The sequence below is a fragment of the Anolis sagrei genome, chromosome 4 (genome assembly GCF_037176765.1).
Source record: "Anolis sagrei isolate rAnoSag1 chromosome 4, rAnoSag1.mat, whole genome shotgun sequence".
Lineage (NCBI taxonomy): Eukaryota > Metazoa > Chordata > Lepidosauria > Squamata > Dactyloidae > Anolis > Anolis sagrei.
In genome coordinates, this window is record NC_090024.1 from 47,973,001 (window position 1) to 47,993,350 (window position 20,350).

A 20,350-nucleotide genomic window follows, 5' to 3' on the forward strand; every position below is an offset into this window, starting at 1 on the left:
CATGGATTGGCTAGCTTTGCAGTGGTGGAGTCACTGGCCATTCATGTTCCAACGGCTGAAACAAGAAACCAGAACTAAACCAAAGAAGCAAACAAACAATCCTGATGACAAAAAACAAAAACAAAACAAAAACAATGGATTATTTAGGATTTTTAAAAAATGTGTCAGGTGACATGTAGATGTAGAACTTTATTGCTAACAGTGTATAGAATGCCTGCATTGCAGTTGCAACTTTTGTGGATTTTTGAACAAAATGTGATCCTCGGGGATTATAACATCCTGTCCTGGTACATGGAGGAAATGAATGGAGAAAGAAGGCTAACCTCTTGGCTTGGAACAGGTCACATAAGTCGAAGCATTTTGACACAGTTCATGGTATTACATTGTTTCATTCATTGTTCAAAGAACAAACAACAAAGGTCTTGTATAAAGTGGCTTGTGTTGACATTTCTAAGACTTTGGTGTATTCTGCCATCTTCTTTGCGCCATCACTGCAATTAAAGAACTGTAAGTGTACAAATAACCTTAACCTGTCGTACATACTACCGTAGTTTCTTAACATTGCTAAAAATCTGTCTCCATCTTAAGTTCACCAATATGATCTGCAATGTTTCTATACGTTTTACAGCTGAGAGTTGTGTGAAGGAAGCCTGACTCGCACAGAGTTCATCGCTGCTGTCAGATTGGCTAAAACAGCTATGTTCATTTTTATTAGAAGGGATGGTGATGCCATTTGTCATGTTCATCAATCATGCTTGTGCCTTCTAACTTTGGTCAGTAACTTTAACATTCAGACTACAGCTCAGATCAGATTCACCACTCCATTGACATAGACCTCACCTGGAATACTGTGTCCAGTTCTGGGCACCACAATTCAAGAAGGATATGGACAAGCCAGAACATGTCCAGAGAAGGGTGACTAAAATAATCAAAGGTTTTGAAACTAAGACCTTTGGGAGCCGCATATGTTTAGCTTGGATTAAAGAAAGCTGACCAAGAGACATGATAATCATGCTTAAATATATAAAATGATGTCTCATTGAGGAGGGGGTAAGCTTCCTGATGGGAAGAACTAGGACATGGAGCAATGGATTCAAACTTCAGGAAAAAAGGTTCCACCTAAACATTAGGAGGAGCTTCCTGATGGTAAGAACTGTTCTGCAGTGGAATATTTTGCCTCAAAGGGTGGTGGAGTCTCCTTCTTTAGAGGTTTGTAATTGGGGGGTGGATGGTCATCTTTTTTTTGCGGGGGGGTGGGTGGGTTTCATTGTGTGTTCTTGCAAGGCAGAGTGTTGGACTGGATACTCATTTGGCATAAAAAAAATCTGTTGAAACCCAGATTTTTAATACTTAAATGATCAGACACATAGGTAGACACTTCGCAACATCCTGAGCTTTCTAAGGGTGCATCAACACTGTAGAATTAATGTAGTTCAACACTACTTTGGCTGCCATGGCTCAATGTAAGGGAATTATAGTTTGATGAGGCACCAGCACGTTTTGACAGAGATGGCAAAAGATCTTGTAAAACTACAACTCCCATGATTTGATAGCACTGAGCCATGGCAGTTAAAGTCTTATCCAATTACATTAATTCTACAGTGTAGATGCAACCTGAGAGGCAAGAAAGTTCACTTAGGTAGTGCTTTAGGACAATCATTGTGATGACTTTACAGCATAACTTTCAGCATCTCTTTTGCATTATACTGCATTGTTCTTTACACAGCTGATACAGTTTCTATCACAATGTCATCAACCTAGGTTCAGGTAGGTCATAGCTCACCACACATAGACCCCCAAGATGTTTAATAGCCCCCCCTTTCTATTTCAGTGTGAAAATATACACATCTCACAACATATGGAACATTTATGTCTCTGATTTGTGTGTCTCCCATTGCTTTCTTTAAGGGTACATTAGTTGTGCCCTCTTCAACCCAAGATTATCTAGAAACTCTGTAGAAAAGTGTCAGGATTTCCAGATTAATCCTAACAGCCTGATTCTGCTATGTGCTTGTCACTAAGAGTCACATACTAGTCAGTCTGTGAAGTAAGCCTCTAGCTCTGGCTTGCACACACAGGCACACCCCCTCCCTCTTCTGTCTAAGGAGAGCAGACTTCCGTGAGACAGTTTCACACAGAGACACCCTGAGTGCCCAAAGGAGCTGGGAGTGCTTGCTCATGGCTGACAGCTACATCGAAGAATCGGAGCCCTTTCCTGAAAAAGGGGAGACTCTGGAGTGGGGCTATGAAGAAGGTAAGGAGACTGGGGGTTTCAGGCTGTGAGCTGAAGGAAAGTGGCATTTTCATCATGTGTAAATGAGGAAGCTTAACAAGTACATATTGATTCGGGAAACGTTTGGATAATGCTCTCCTGGGATCAGGTATCATTTCAACAGGCTTTTGTGCTTCAAAGGAGAATACTTTTCTCAAAAGGAGACACCGTGAGATTAAGTTTACCAGTGAATCTTTAAGTGGATGATGTCTGTTTAGTTTTAAAGGAGGAGGAGGGAGAACCCTTGTAACCAAAATGATGTTTCTACAGTAAGCCCCTCTTTTTTGAAAGGCAAAGAAGTAATATAAATAGTTGCCTCTCCTCAAATAAATTCTACATTCCTTCTCTGTGTTTGAAACTCAAACATCGTAACTCTGACAGCAGCTATGGACTATACACAAAGAAGATGGATTACTTTTGTTATTGTTTTACTATATAGTGAGCATAGACTGTGACAAGTGAAAGGGATTTCTAATTCCTTCTCATTTTTGATTACCCATGCTGTATTTAATAAGGTGGACACATAAGCACTTATGGATCAAAAACAGGATACTTAAGAAGACTGCACTGTACAGAGCTACACTTTTTAGCAGGGTATGATGTGTTTGGTGTAGTACTAAGGAACTAAGAAAACAAAGTTTACAGGTGGTTGTGTGTTGATCCATTGCAAAAGAATACACACACGCACACCTATAAATGAAAAGTTGAATTATGGCCATATTAACCTTCAGAAGATAATCTGCAAGTTCTCAAGTATATTAGTATTCTCCTTTTTTACTGAATGTTGAATAATATTTTTGTGTGTGAAGGAAAGATAATGCTTGGCTATAGTAAGAAAGAACATTAGGGCCAACTTCCCAAAGCAGCAAGCAAGCTTTGGAGTTTGCCTGAGTTTTTCAATTAGAAAGAGAGAATATTTGCTCACACTTGCCAACTAATCTCCTGTTTTCACGTAGCATAATCTCATCTTAAACTGGCATAATGTTTCCTTCACTCCATCTTGGCAAACATGAACTTGGGGTTTGTCATCATGAAAAGATCAAAGTTTTTCATTTTCCAAAATAGGGGTAAGGAGATGATAATGGTAAATTAGCAGGTTAATTGGAAAAGCATGAATAAAGAACTTTTTTTTATCAGACTGGAGAATTTTGGGGAACAGAAAAAAATACTCAGGACTTTCTGGTGTTTCATTTGGTCTAGTGATGGGCTAGAGTAGAGACATCACACAGGCAACGAAGATTCGCATAGTAAAAGCAATGGTATTCCCCGTAGTAACCTATGGATGTGAGAGCTGGACCATAGGGAAAGTTGAGCAAAGGAAGATAGATGCTTTTGAACTGTGGTGTTGGAGGAAAGTTCTGAGAGTGCCTTGGATCTCGAGAAGATTCAACCAGTCCATACTTCAGGAAATAAAGCCCGACTGCTAATGGGAGAGAAGGATATTAGAGGCAAAGATGAAGTATTTTGGCCACATAATGAGAAGACAGGAAATCTTATAGAAGACAATGATGCTGGGGAAAATGGAATGAAAAAGGAAGAGGGGCTGACCAAGGGCAATATGGTTAGATGGCATCCTTGAAGTGACTGGCTTGACCTTGAAGAAGATGGGAGTGGTGACGGCCGACAGGGAGCTCTGGAGTGGGCTGGTACACGAGGTCGTCGGAAGTGACTGAATGAAGGAACAAGTGATGGGCAAAGCCATGTTTATCTTTATTAGAATAAGGACATTACATCTTTACGGTTGAGAAGGCATTTTCTCTCAAAGTTAGATTGGTGTTTAGAAATGCTAATTTCTTTTGGAGAACTGAAGTACTTTCATTAAAAAAAATCCTTTTCTCTAGTGAAATTCCTGGTATGGACCAAATTGGATATGATATTAAAAGTGTGCCTGCATTTAATATGGGTATTTTACAAAATACAAGTAGCACCTGCTAGTGTATGTGCTCATTAATTGGGGAGCTATAGCAACATTAAAAATGCCAAAGAGAAACAGTAGTTCAATCACTTCCTATAATCTGGAGAAAATGTTCTTTCAAATTACTATATTCATAGGAAGGAAATCCATCACTTGGGACATAAAAAATACATTTAATGTCACAGCTCATTAGATCCTTAATTTGGCTCTGTTCTGTGTTTGGGACATACTAGACATACAAGGAAAATGTGGACTAATTTCTTGAACTTATTCCAGTTCAGGGATATTTTAGACCTCCACTACTGACAAAAATATTTCCACTAATGCAGTGGTTCTCAACCTGTGGGTAACGGACCACCAGTGGGCTGCGAGGACAGAAATCCTTCCTCTTAATTTATTGATTGATTGTATTTTATTCATTTTATTTCTGCTTCTTTCACACCGCCTGCCACTCCTTCTCTGTTTTTGACCATGGCATATGTTCTGTATCAGAAACTAGAGCTAATGTGATCTATCCAATGCAATTTTCTGAATCAGCACACCAAACTGAATCTAAAGTTGACCAAAAACTGATTTGTAACCATTTTGGTACCAATGTTGGAGAGTGGTCTCCGTTCAAGTAGTCCCTGGTCAAAAAAAAGTTGGGAACCACTGCACTAATGGAATGCAAGGAGGGATGGATTCTCTTTTCTCTGCAAGGATCCTTTGAAACCACACAATTATAGTACTATGTTGCACTTCAAATGTCATGGCAACATCCTGTGGAATCCTGGGTTTTATAGTTTCATGAAAAACCTGAATACTCTGACCGAGAGTTCCGTGTTATCTTGCCATGGCAGTTAAACATAGCATTATAATTGTGTAATGTGAAAAGGCCCCAGATTGCCTGAATTGTCCAGAAACTCAAAGAGCCACAATTTCAGATCATCTGAAAATGCTGAAATATTTCATTTGGGTTTAATTTTATTTTCAGGAGTAGAGTGGGGGTTAGTTTTTCCAGATGCTAATGGAGAATACCAATCTCCCATTAATTTGAACTCAAGAGAAGCCAAATATGATCCTTTGCTCCTGGAAGTAAGTTTATCGCCAAACTACGTTGTATGCCGTGATTGTGAGGTCATCAATGATGGGCATTCGGTTCAGATCCTCTTAAAGTCTAAATCAGGTATGTGTTCCTACTATTTACTGTTTGTTTTAGGTTATCTCCAGATTTGGCATTCTAAATGAAACTGATGATGAATTGTGAAAATTGTCACATATGCAGAGATACATATTAGAATCATGGAATCAGAGCTGGAAAAGACAACATGGGCCATCTAGTCAAACTCCTTGTCATGCAGGAATTTGCTCAATAAACATCATAAGTATCTAATAAAGTCAGAGTTATTACAAATGTCAAGTGTGAAGTTGAGAGAGAGAGGGGTTTCCTTTGGCCACATAATGGCTAAAGTATGATTTGAACAAAGAATTGCCTGGCTCAAAACTCATTGCCTCTTGTAGAGCAAGACACACACCTGTATTTTCTTGGACAACTCTCTAAGGACCTCTTCACATGGGGCATTTTTCCCCCGTTTTGCACTTTTATGCACAACAAGGACGGGGCCTGCCATGCACCGTGCATGGCAGACCCTGCCCACATTCCTCCCAAAGTGGAGGGGAAGTGTTGAAAGGTGCTTTTTCCTCCACTACGAGGAGGAAAGTGTAGTTTGAGTTATTCCAGTGGAGCTACCCACACTTTCCTCCCCTTTTGGCGGTGTGATGGCAGAAAGGGTTGCAGGGCAATGCACATTGCTGCCCTTTCTCCCATGTGATGAGGGGAGGGAAAGGGTGCCAAAGCACCCTCTCCCATCTCCACCGTGTGATGAGGGGAGGAAGGAGGGCGCGCGAGGTGCTACGAACCAGCCCGCATACCTTCTCTTTCATCAGTGATTACCAATGCAATAGCACAGCTCGCAAGGGCCATGTGAAGAGGTCCTTAGAAACTTCGGGGTACAGAACTGTAGACGATGCAAGTTATCAGACCAAAACAAACATCCTCAAAGCTTTCAAGATAAGTGTGCTTGTCTCTGATCTTTCAAGCATTACAGAAATGCTACTGTGTGTCTGATTCCTTTCTTGTGTTTTCAACATGTTAATTAGGGAAATGCTAGATTAAACTTGGTCCCAAGCCAACGGAATTGTTGTAATTCGTAGTGCTGAAAGAAATTGGCTACAGAAGAGGGGCAACACTTACAGTGTGCCTTGCATGGTCTCCTGTTTTCATGCATACAACCAACTTCCAAAAATGTTCTGGCTTTATGTTTTTAGATTTTTTGAAGTAGAGGATTCCACAGTTTATTGCTGCATTGTGACATGTGACACTAGCATTCAGAATTAACAATACACAGAATGTTTTGTCCTTAACGTATTATTGGCAATTCTTTAAATGCTGTGAAGCAGCTGGGGGACAACAAGCAAGCATCACCAATGTATGTGGCCAGCTGGTCCGCAGGAAACATTTGTCAGTGGATCCTGCACTGGAAACTTGCTTCCTGCATTTCTTAAGGTTGCTTCATACATGATCCAGAAGTGACTCTTTTGGAAGGAGACAGCCATTTCAAAATCAGTATTAAAAAGGGAAGGAAAAAGTGTCAGTATTGCAGCATCTTTCTCACTAACCGATTGATTCTGTCACAAGCTACAGTCCACTTTTTCAGATGTTGTAGCACACAAATGCTTATTGTGAAATAAATAGTTTAATCTCAAAGCTGCCATGAGGATATTTTTTTCTTTCTTCTTTTTATATTGAAACAGACTAATACAGCTACTTTGTTGACCATTTCAAAATCAGGGCTTAGCCCCCTGACCCCCTGCCCCAGCTGTGGAATTTGTGCTAATTATGTCTGTGTGAAGAAAGAAAGCAGCTTGGTCTAGAGCCAAGGCAGCCCAAGGAAAGGTCGGGGCTGGGAGATTTCTCAGGAGCCCTCGACATCTGAGAGAGGAGCAGGTGTTGGCTAGAATGGGTTGTATTCTCTTTCTCTTGATGTCTATCTGTTGATCTTAATACACACATTTTAATTGTAAAGGCTACAACCAGGGTTGAAGAAAACAAACACAAAAGCCAAAACAAAAAATATATATAATATAACATAGAACATTAAACATGCATACATTCTATACCTAAGACTAAACTAAACAAAGGGGATATATATCTTTTCCAACTGGCCAGACTACAATTATAGGTAACATAATAATTATTTCTTACCAACAACTATCTTTTCTAGGAATTATCCTATTACGCCAATATTAAAATCATTCCACTGGTTGTCAATTAATTTCAGGGACAAAAGGATTGGGATTGACCTTTATTGTACCTGGTTTGGGCCCAGTTTTCTTAAAGGTTCACCTATACATTCAGGCCTCTCTCCAGGAGAACATTTGCTTCAAGCAGCCAGGACTAGGTTGGCAGGTATTAACCAGAGGATTTTTTCATCAGCTGCCTCCAAATTGTGGAATGACCTGTCAGAAAAGATTTGACAGCTATATACATTGTTTGTATTTAAAATTAAATTTAAAAAACCAACCCTGGTAATTTTTAAATTATGAATCTCTTAATATACTGTACATACTCAAGTATAAGCTTAGTTTTTTAGCCGTTTTTTTAAGCAACTCCTCTTTTCAGCCCTACACCTTCCTACCAGAAGCCTCACCTCTCCACACAGCAACCCAGCTCACCTTCCTCACCTCCTCTCTCGATGCAGAGCACACCTTCCTCTCCTTCTTTCTCAGTGCTTTCCCACTTTTCCTTATTCATATATACACAACATTTTCTCCAAAAATGTATAATTAAAGTAAACTATTGTGATGATTGGATGGATACATAAGCACATTTATCTCAAATTATAGTTTTATGTAAATATTTAAAAACATTTAATCTACTGATGTCTCAATTAATATAATTTTATTGGTATCTATTTTTATTTTGAAATTTACCAGTAGCTATTGCATTTCCCACCCTCGGCTTATAGTCGAGTCAATACGTCTTCCCAGTTTTTGGCATATATTCGAGTATATATGGTATATGCTTTTAAAAAAGATGCTACACTATATACCATAAAATGATTCTGTATTTTTAATTGGTATATGTGTATTTTAATTGTAGTCCCATCTACACTGCCATATAATGATATTTCAGAATGCAATTTAATAATAATAATAATAATAACAATAATAATAACAACAACAATACTAATATAAGACGAAGTCATTAATATGTGTGGCTGTTGCTACAGGAGGATACATTATTAATACAGGCTTAAGTATCAATTTTTAAAACTGTACATCAACTTTTCACAGCTAAGAATGCTACACAGTATAGATGAAGGTAGAAATATGCAGATTCTGAAGATTCTTCCCTATCTGAAAGAGTAGCATGATTATAATAATACAGTGAGGGGTTTTATAGAATCTCAAGGACTATCAGAATATCCATGAGACATTAGGATCTGATTAATTCAGCTATGACTCATGGAAGGTTTTGTTGTGATAAATTGTGTGTGTACATGTGCCTTCAAGATACTTACGTACATATGATGAGCCAATGACTTGCATAAGATTTTCTTAGGTAAGGAGTAGTCAGAGTTTGGTTGCTGTTGCCTTCTTTTGAAATGTAGCCTACAGTTCCTGGTATTTCCTGGTAGTTCCCCTTTCTAAGTACTAGCCAGACCTTGCCAATGTTAGTCTCCAAGATCAGTAGGATCTGGTGCCTTTATGGTGGTTAGACACTTTTGTGTTAGCTCTGTAAATCTTTAAAACCTTCTTTCTTTGCCAGTTTGGTATTCTGCCCTGAACTATCAAAGAGGAGAAAAAGCTATGAACTGCCTGCTTTAAGCACAGTGATTTTACAAAGGAATAGAGGAAGACTGGCATTTTGCCAAAGACCATAAAATATCTCCTCAGTAGAAAGCAGCAATGACTTAAAACTTCAACACATTCTCTCTCAAGTTTTCAAACAAGTTTCCCCATTTAAAAACTGTATTATTAATGAATCTCTAGGAGCTCAACATAAACATATTATTGAGATATTCCCCTCCTCCATAAAACATATTTTCATGATTTGCGGTTTGGTTGCCTCCTTTCTTTCCATTAGATTTTCCCCTTCCTTTATTTCTGATCAGTATAGCCATTGCTAAAGCCATTTAGACATTGTTCCTGAAAATTTTGTTGGTGACTGCATTACAAGATTTTAAAGTTAGGGAACTTCAATTTTGGAGAAGTGATTGTATTTCCATGGTGGTGACATGTTGGCATGGATAAGGTAGCTTGCCATCCTTTCTGGATCAAATAATTGAGTAATTAAAAGGATCACTGAGCAGATGATACGAAAAGTCTGTAGCAGAGGTCCTGGAATTATTCTATCAGTCAGAGTAAACATTACTGAGCTAAAAGGAACTTTTGCTAACCCAAAGCTCCCACTTTGGTTGTACATGGGGAAGGTGAAGTACGAGTCTTCCATAATCTTTTCTTCATAGTAAAAGCAACAATTTCCATTATGACAAACAAAACAACCCCCTCCCCCCCCAAAAAAAAACAACAACACCTGGATATTTTCTAGATCACAAGTGAAGACTTTTGGTCATTGGAGTACATATGCCCCTTGACACAGTTTGATACATTCTACAAAACAGAGCTTAGCCCATTATGTTTAAGAGGGATTCATAAAATGGCATAATGTAGCCAAGCCATCCATAACTGAATAGTGGAGGAACGATGCTCCGAGACTGTTCAGTGAAAGCTGACTTCAATGTGTCATCTTTCTTAAAAGTAACTTCATAAGCTGTGCTGCAGAAGTAGAATGATACAGTGAAAGGGAGAGATGTTGTGGCATTTGTTGTTGTTGTTCATTCGTTCAGTCGTCTCCGACTCTTCGTGACCTCATGGACTAGCCCACGCCAGAGCTCCCTGTCGGCCGTTACCACCCCCAGCTCCCTCAAGGTCAGTCCAGTCACTTCAAGGATGCCATCCATCCATCTTGCCCTTGGTCGGCCCCTCTTCCTTTTGCCTTCCACTTTCCCCAGCATAATTGTCTTCTCTAGGCTTTCCTGTCTCCTCATGATGTGGCCAAAGTACTTCAACTTTGTCTCTAGTATCTTTCCCTCCAATGAGCATTAGTGTTGTGGCATTAGTGTTGGGGAAAAATATAATTCGGCAACATTGAAGCCCAACCTCATCAAACAAACTGATTTAAATTCTATAGATCAACTGCTATTTAAAATAGCAGTTGTTTATTTTATTGCATTGTGTTTTTAATCTATGTTTGTTTGAGCTTGTCTGCATGTAAGCCCTTCGGGGAGATGGAGGCGGGGTACAAAAATAAAAGTATTATTAATTAATTAATTAATTACAGATTTTACTCATATTTTGCATGCATTTTAATTGTCTGCAGACCATTGTATTATTTATAAATATGTATGTTACCTTAAGTCCCAGTGCTACTGTAGTAGCAATAGTAATAGTAGTAAACGTCACAGTATCAAGGTTCCAATGACGCTTCTTCATCTAGGAGCAGGCTAGGATAGTTCTTGGCCTGAGACCAAGGAAAGCAAGCCAATGTTATTGAATGGAACAGGGATTGGCATCTTCCCAAGACTCAGAGGCCACATTTGTATATACAGAAATCCTTTAGGTAGTAAAAAGACAGGCCTCATCAATAGTTATGTATAAGTTATACCTGGGAGTGATAAAAGAAGTGCAACATTTATCTTTTATTAAGAAAATTTGTCATAAAACAGAACGGAATGGCATATCATTTGTCGAGCTTATTATCTGAAGTGTGAAGCCATGGAGCAAATCAACAAAGTTTGTGAATTGTGACTGCATCCCTCCAGCGCCTCACCTTCGCAATAAAAGGAACACTTCCCCTACTGTTAGTTGAGAAAGCCCTCTGCAAATTGTCAGCTATGAATGTCATTGGTTATAATTTGTGTTGTTTTCTCTTGCAGTCTTGGTTGGAGGGCCGTTGCCTCGGGGGCATGAATTTGAACTGCACGATGTTCGATTTCACTGGGGCAGAGAAAATCAGCGTGGCTCAGAACATACTGTTAATTTTAAAGCTTTTCCCATGGAGGTAAGAATGGCTTCACCTTGCATAGCCTTAGGTTTTCTCCTCAAAATATTAAACCACAGCATGAAAACCTGTTGGTTTCATTTTAACCCAGTGGCTTGTTGATTTATAGTAATACTTAAAGGCTGTCATTTGCACAGGGAATTCATATGTAGAGTATTCTGCCTCTGGTACAAATTCTACTGCATGATGAATTGGTCTTAAAGTTAACCCACACTACTATTAACTCCAGCATTAATAATATTTTAACAAGATCTCCTATTTCCAGTGTCACCTTGACTAATACCTGGAACAAACAGGCCCTACATTCTTTGCTTGCTTTGGTAAGTAAGGGAAAATCAAGTCAAAATCATCAATGGCTTTTAAGTATTTAAAAATGAACCAATGCATGGCACAACTATCTAGTGCAGTGGTTCTCAACCTTCCTAATGCCATGACCACTTAATACAGTTCGTCATGTTGTGGTGACCCGCAACCATAAAATTATTTTTGTTGCTACTTCATAACTGTAATTTTGGTACTATTGTGAATAGTAATGTAAATATCTGATAGGCAGGATGTATTTTCATTCATTGGATCAAATTTGGCACAAATACCCAGTATTCCCAAATCTGAATATTGGTGGGGTTGGGACAGATTGATTGTGTCATTTGGGAGTAGTAGTTGCTGGGATTTATAGTTCACCTACAATCAAAGAGCATTCTAAACTCCACCAAGGATGGAATTGAACCAAACTTGGCATACAGAATTCCCATGACCAACAGGAAATACTTGGAAGGGTTTGGTGGGCATTGACCTTGAGCTTTGGAGTGGTAATTCACCTACATTCAGAGAGCACTGTGGTCTCAAACAATGATAGATCTAGACCAAACTTGTTACAAATATTCACTATGCCCAAATGAGAACACTGGTGGAGTTTGGAGAAAATCGACTCTGACATTTGGGAGTTGTAGTTGCTGGGATTTATCATTCACCTACAATCAAAGAGCATTCTGAACCCCACCAATGATAGAATTGGGCCACACAGAACCCCCATGACCAACACAAAATACTGTGTTTTCTGATGGTCTTTGGTGACCCTCTGACACCCCCTCTCGATCCCCCAGGGGTCCCCACCCCCAGGTTGAGAAACACTGGTATATATGATTTCCAGTTTTTAGTGAAATGCAGGCTTTAAAACAATCCTAGATATTACCAGTTTGCAGCACTACAGCTGCATGTATCCTATCCATCTATTCTACTGGCTCATAATATTCAGGTATTTCTGCATGGTAGGCAATTATTTTTTATATTATAAAAGATCTTTCAGTGCATATTTGTTTGACTTTAAATATTTTCATGCTATTTATCTTAATCCCTTTAGAAGCCTGAAAACAAATTTCCTTTCTATTTTAATTCTTTGTAGGGTTTGTTATTAAGCACTGAGCTGCTGTGATAAAGACTTGTTTTCAGCACTGTGCCAAAAGACTTTTGGGTCCACTTCAGTCACACAAAATTTGCTTGGCTGCCTTACTAAAAAGAAACCATGAAAAAGTTGCAAATCTGCACAAAACCTTTAGGGTTTTTTTTTAAAAAAAGAAAAAGAAAAAGAAAATTAGAACAGACAGTGTTTTCACATTCCCTGTTCACATAGTCCTCTGTGCAATGACAGAAGAAACTTGGAAGTTATTCTGAAAGTGGACATAAATCAGTATATGAAATCTTACACAAGTACTGAAATGAAAGAAGTTAATCAGGGTTTTACTTTTTCTGTGTGATTGTAGGGTATAACCCCATATCTGGAGGGGATATGTTCCCAGACTTTGTGTGGATATGCATAATCACGAATGATACAGAATTCTATTGAAACAAAGGACTCTTGGCCCAAGAATACTACAGAGACGCATAGGAAGGGTTAGAAAATGTCAGATGTGGGTAAATGAAACTGTAGAGATCCGTCCCACAAATAAGGGATCATATTGTGTTGCAACAATTCTGACAGTAGAAATGAGGTATTTTATTAGGATAGCTCTCTCTGACTTGATATCTTGATAATATATGTAACTACACTTCCCATCACCCGCAGTGCTATGGCACAAGGCTGTGGAATAATGGGAGCTATATTGGTGAGGTACTACCACTCTTTGGCAGAGCAGACTAAAGACCTTGTAAAACTCCAGCTCCCATGATTGCAGATCATGTGTAGTTGAACTGTGTTAAATCTACAATGTGGATGCACTGAAGTTCATAAATGTTCTTTGCTCTCTTTAGCCCTAGTGGACCATGTACCCCAATGATCTTAGTCTGTATTATGTTTCATTTTTATGGGAAGAAACAACCTCCTTTTTTTAAAGTGAGGCAGTGTTGACCATTTTTCCTGGACATCTGAAAAATGTATCCTCAAGGCTAGGGCATTCTGGTTCATGGTCAAGCAGATTAGCGAAGTAGAGGTTTTCCAGTGTGACTTCTGCAACTGATGCTCTTGAAATAAATTACTATGTTAACTTGATAACATCTCTGCATGAGAGAATATCTGAGTTCTTTGCTGTTTTTTTTTTTGTTGACTAATATTCAGCAAAGACTAGGGAGGAAGAAATCTGTCAGTCTCATTAGAAGTATAGGAACCTTGGAAGCTACGTGATATTGAGTCAGACCTTTGGCTGATCTAGCGAAGTGTTGTCTGCTCTGATACATAGCAATGACCTTACAAAGTTTTGACGAAAGCATTTCCTAGCTCTCCACAAAGATGATTTGGAACATTCTACATAAAAAACATTGCTTGTACCACTGAGTATTCTTTGACACTGAGAGAAGTGTAGTTGTCCATATTTTTCTACATATTGATGCAGACCACATGCATAATTACGTAAAAGGTTCAAAGTTCAATCCCTGGCATCACATTGACATCAGTCCTGGCTATGTGTGTATATTGGGGGTTGGTCTTAGAGGGTGCATAATATCAAGTTGAATAGATGGTACATCACACCTCAAAAACTGGCAAGATGCTACCCCAACATAAGGAATCTATGTTGGAAATGTGAAGAACAACAAGGCTCATTTTTCCACATGTGGTGGTCATGCGGAACTGCGAAATGTTTTTGGAGAGAAATACATGCAACAATTGAAAAGATCTTAGAAATGAAGATTGAACTAAAGCTGGAACTTTTTAAATTGGGAATTACAGTGATAGATCTGGAGGAAAACAAAGAGAAGCTTTTCAATTACTTAATAATGGCAGCTTGAATATGTTATGCAAGACACCGGAGAACCAAGGAGATCCCCACACAAGAAGAATGGCTGCTGAAGATGGCGGACATTATGAATATGGACAGATTGACCCACTTAATTAAAATGAACCAAAAACATGAAGAAAACAAGAACTGATTGGACCCCGTTTAAAAATTATTTAATCCAAAGGAAATATACTCAAAACACAATAATGGACTATATCACAACAAAATTACAAATGAAACAGACACAACGGGACAAGATACAAACGGGCCTGCCTTTTATTATTGGAACCTACACAGATAAAGAACACGGAGCCAAAGAGGAAGACAACTGGAAGCCAAGACTGCGTTTTTCCCCCTCCCCCCACGCCTTCCCTTCCTAGCCTTTCTTATACATCTACCCTCTATCTACTCAACCCCCCACCCCTCTCCCAACTTACCCCCTACCCCACCTTACCTCACTCATCTTTTCCCAACCCAGATTCCTACCTCTTTTTTAACCCTCACTGTAAAAAAGAACCTTCAATAAAAATTATTATTCAAAAATCAAGTTGAATCAGCCTGACTCATATCTGCAGTTGGTTCTATGAGAAAAATATCTATTTAATGGAAACCTGCTTTCTGGAAAATTAGCAAGAATCGCATTTCCAGTTTGGACCTAAACTAGTACAAAGGGGTGAAACTAATCTTTTCAGGCCACAATATCCTGATCCTTTCACACCATAGGCAGCTGCTATTTTGCACACACAAATACACATTCCTGCAAGGATTAGTGGCGTGCTTTTCATCTCATCCAGCTTGACTCTTATGTTGGGCACTGTTGTTGCATGAGAACTGAAGCGCAAATAGTTCACAGCATGACTTAGATATTGTCAAACATATTCAGTATTTTCCCCATAGCTGATTATCAGATTGGAAGGTTTGTTTTATAAAATTGAAGTCTTACCCTTAACCTTCCAACAGAGAATAACGAGAAAAAAACCCAGAGAAAGTGCTTGATACTATCTTTAAATACAAAGGAGAGGCATGAAAGCTCAGTGATTACATTATTATCCAATGTTAAGGTCTGCTGAATATCAGGTTTACTTTGTCTTCTTTTATTTAATTCAAGTGGTGAATTCACAGGGTCTGAAATGGAGTTTGGTTTCAGGTAATTTAGCAACAGGAATATTGAATGGTAGAGCTGTTAATTAGTGGAAAACAATACAGATGACTTGAAAATAAAGCACCCAAGTCTTTTTCACTGAGCTGCTATAAGCAGCTGCTTTGGGTCAAGTTAACAACCTTGCCTTTCCCTTGGAAACCTCAATGGTTTTCTCACAAAATTCTAGGAACAAACTATCGTTCCACTGCTAAGTTTGGTGGCAGAGTATTTTTCAAGCAGGGGGTGCAAATCTTGTGTATTCACTGTAGGTGAGGTTCTTGAATGCCAATAATTATTGAGAATTATTATAATTTGACAATAATAATAATAATAATAATAATAATAATTTATTTGTAGCCCACTCTATCTCCCCAGGGGGACTCAAGGTGGCAAACATTAAATGCTTGTAAAAAACAGAAAGAAAAATATAAACAACAAACAATGTGATACATTACACAATGAATTAAAACAAGTAATTTAGATAATTATCATTAAATAATTATCATTTATGCCATTAAATGCCAGCTAAGGTAGAGTGCCAAATCTGTTTCCTTTCTGTTCCATTTATCAGTGTTGCAAGCTCTAATCCTCCTTCTCGTTATATGTTTGAGAACATAAGAATGTTTTTAGGTGCTTTTTGAAAGTGAGTAAGGGGGGGGGGGGACGTTTTCATCTCCTTGGGGAAAGCATTCCAAAATCAGGGAAAACTCCGAGAAGGCCCCCCTCTCTTGTTCCCACCAGCCATGCTTGAGGTGGGGGTGGGATCGAGAGTAGGGCCTCCTTGGCTGATTGAAGAGCCCGGGCAGTTTTGTACAAGGAAATGCGGTTTTCTAGATAAGCTGGGTCTGAACCGTTTTAGATCCTACCTCCAGAGTTTTCAAAACCCAGTCATGCTGTCCATACTATGTCCAAATTGTGAGGCTACTCTAGGGCTTCGGCCAAGCTCTGGCATATTTGCTGACTGCATTAAGCATATCTTGACTTCAGTAAGGCCTTTGACAAGATCCCCCATGATCTTCTTGCAAACAAACTAATAAAGTGTGGGTTGTACAATACTACTGTTAGGTGGATTTTTTATTGATTTAGTGATCGTAATCGAAGAGTGCTCACCAACTGTTCCTTTTCATCCTGGAAAGAAGTGACTAGTGGAGTGCTGTAGAGTTCTGTCCTGGGCAGACATGTAGCCGGGGGGGGGGGGCTCGGGGGCTTCTCATGGTGGTTCACGAAAAGGCCTTACTCATGCATTATTTAAACTTATGTTTATTCATATCATGATCTGATCACCATAATATATCCCATATGCATGGGGGTATTGGGGTAACGATACAAAAGGTTTGCTAGGCTAGACCCTCTTTCACTCAGACTCAGCCCCCCCGAAACTCAGCCCCCCCCGAACCCTCCCTCCCCGAAAAAATTCACCCCCCCCCCGAAACGAAATTCTGGCTATGGGCCCGGTCCTGGGCCCAGTGCTGTTCAATATCTTTATTAATTACTTGGTTGAAAGTTTAGGGACATGCTTATCAAGTTTGCAGATGACAGCAAAATGGGAGCGAGAAAGACCACCAGTATTGAAGCGATGATCCTGTGCCATCAACTGCACTGGATCGGCCACATTGTCCAAATGCCTGATCACCATCTCCCAAAGCAGTTACTTTATTCCAAGCTCAGATTTAAGGGTGGTTTTTAAATGTGGAATAAACACTAAGAACTGGGAAGCCCTGGCCCTCAAACCTTCTCACTGGAGATCAGCAGTTACCAACAATGGCAAAGATTTTGAAGCAGCATGAATAGAGGGCAAAAGGAAGAAACATACCAAGAGGAAGGCATGTCAAGAAAAACCTTGTCCACTTTCCATCTGGAAATCTATTATGTCCTCATTATGACAGACCATGCAGTTCAGAATAGGTCTCCACAGTCACTTATGAAGAGTCACTTAAGACTCCACCCTTGCAAGACAATCGTACTTGGCCACAAGTTTTTTTTGTCGTGTCAGGAGCAACTTGAGTAACTGCAAGTCGCTTCTTGTGTGAGAGAATTGGCCATCTGCAAGGACATTGCCCAGGGGACGCCCAGATGATTTGATGTTTTTATCATCCTTGTGGGAGGCTTCTCTCATGTCCCCGCATGAGGAGTTGGAGCTGATAGAGGGAGCTCATCCGCATCTCCCTGGATTTGAACTGCAACCTGTTGGTCTTCAGTCCTGCCGGCACAGGGGTTTTACACACTGTGCCACCGGGGGCTCCTTTGGCCACAAGTGATCACTGATGACTCCAGAAGACAGGATCAGAATTCAAAACAACCTTAACAGATTAGAAAGCTGAGCCAAAACTAACAATATGAATATCAACAAGAAGTAATGTAGGATATTAGACTCGGATATTAAAAATAAAATGCTCAGATACAAGATGGGTGATGCCTGGCTCAACAATATATTTGAAAGTGATCTTGGAGTCTTAGTAGACCACAAGTTGAACATAAGCCAACAATGTGAGGCAGAAGCTGAAAACGCCAATGGGATTTTGGGCTGCATCAAAAGGAGTATAGTGGCTAGATCAAGGGAAGTAATGTTGCCCCTTTATTCTGCTTTGGTTAAACCTCATGTGGAATACTGTGTGCAATTCTTGGCACCACAATTTAAGAGAATTATTGGCAAGCTGGAATGTATCCAGAGGAGGGCAACTAAAATGATCTATAGACCATGCCCTATGAGGAGCATCTTAAAGAGCTAGGTATGTTTAGCCTGCAGAAGAGAAGGTTGAAAGGATATAAGGCGCCCTGAGTCCCCTTGTGGGAGAAGGGCGGGGTAGAAATGAAGGAAATAATAAATAAATATGATTGCCATATAGAAATATTTGAAAGGATGTCACCAGGAAGAAGGAACAGGCATGTTTTTTGTAGCCCTGGAGATTAGGACTCAAAGCAATGTGCTTAAATTACAGGAAAAGAGATTCCACCTGAACATTAGGAAGAACTTCCTGACCATAAGAGTTTTTCAACAGTGGAATTCTCTGCCTCGGAGTATGGTGGAACCTCTTTCCTTGAAGGCTTTTAAACAGAAGCTGGATGGCTATTTGTCGGGGGTACTTTGATAGTGCTATTCCTGCATGACAGGAGGTTGGGCTGAATGGACCATGTGACCTCTTCTAACTCTGTGATTCTTAGCATGGGCTAACCCTTTTTAATCTGATTCACCTTGCAATAAAGATGGGAAGTTCCTGGATGTCATGTAGACAATTAAGAACAACTTTGAGGTCAGTCTGGGCTTTTGAGTCAGCTTAGACAAGCTCTTAGGGCTTCCTGCACAAGCTACACCCTTTTCTTTGTACCTTTGTTGAAAATAATAGGATATGCTATGTTTTGCACTTTCACATAGTCACATCAAGTGATGTGACATATTCTCCACATATGTTTAGTTCCTTTTCCCATTGTCTACTAGTGAGTAACAAAAAACAAAAAACAAAACAAAACAGGGCTTGAGGCTACATAAAATGTAATGACACCTCTGTCCTACTTGCATGGTGATGGCTTTGTATTGGCACACAGGATCTGAAGGTAAATGTGTTTCCTACAGGATCACCTGCAGAAGGACTAGCACCCACACAAATTCCTCACATACAGTGGAGCTATTTAAATGTTAAGGCAGCTGTGTGCTGCCATTAGTAATAAGCAGCTCTTTCAAAAAAAAAAAAATCCATTGCGCTCTGATCTCCAGTTGTTACGTGATGTTCATGATGTCCTTTCTACTGAGAAGGACATTTCATGAACCACTGTGGTTTCTTGGAAGTACGGGTAATAGTAGTAGGTATGTGAGAAACAAAAAGCTATTATTTGAGACGGATGTGCTAGTGAAGATATAACTTAGGAGTAGGAATCATGCAGCCTTCAGATTTTGTGGGACTGCAAGTCCCAGCAGATTGTCCATCAGGTCTTAATCGCTAATACGATACTATCAACTATTCAACTGTATCAAGTATTCAAGTATGCTTTCTTCTGTCTTAAGTCTAAAGCTGAAGGAGTTCTTACAATATATTATCTTAGCTTTTGCTATGTTTTGCTGAGTGGAACTGACAGTTGCTCCTTTTAGTTTCTCATTCGCTTTTTGAACTAGCTTACTGTAAGATATTAGTATGGGTTCTTGTGATCATTCTTGTCAAATGATAACTCTAGAACTTGGATGGATAGTTTTTCAAAAAGCAAAAAAATCTTTTGGCCTGTTTTCTTTATCAGTGTAAATGTAGGCGACAAGAGAAAGGGAAAAGAGCTGTCACTAGAATCCAGCATTAAGACTGCTTAGTCTGTTGAAATGGTATAGACAGCAGTGATCTATGATTCTCTCACTGTCTTTCCTTTTCCCTCCACACATCTTTCAATGGGATTTCAGATTCTTTAGAAAATGCGAATAAAAGAGTTTGTGTGTAGGCATGAAAAAGAGTTTGTGGAAGAATGAGTCATCTAACCTTCCTTCCTCTCTCCCTTCATCAAATCAGGGTAGCAAGTCTAAGAGAATAAGTGAAATAAGCTATTGAAGAGTGGAGGCTGACAAAAAAAATATTGTCTTACATATTCACAAAGAAATTCTTCAATGGTAGGCTGTCATTTTACAAGACTGACATTTTATAAGCTTTTGTATGATATGACAGTTCTCAGCATCATTACTTTTATATTAGTTGTGAGGCAGTGGTGGTCTAAACTTAATAGGAGGCGGAAT

At 39.3% G+C, this 20,350-nt stretch overlaps 1 protein-coding gene across 2 annotated transcripts in view; it reads left to right on the forward strand.

Moving 5' to 3' along the window:
* Positions 1–2,016: 2,016 nt before the first annotated feature.
* The window catches only part of CA8 (carbonic anhydrase 8), a 60,755-nt gene continuing 42,421 nt past the window's right edge, over positions 2,017–20,350 (forward strand). Inside the window, exons 1-3 of one of the 2 annotated variants that reach the window (XM_060775371.2) lie at positions 2,018–2,254; positions 5,161–5,352; positions 11,168–11,292. In XM_060775371.2, coding sequence (XP_060631354.2) covers positions 2,179–2,254; positions 5,161–5,352; positions 11,168–11,292 — 393 coding nt within the window. In that variant the 5' untranslated portion in view covers positions 2,018–2,178. Of the gene's footprint in view, positions 2,255–5,160; positions 5,353–11,167; positions 11,293–20,350 lie in introns of both variants that reach the window. The other variant, XM_060775372.2, reaches the window with a different exon arrangement.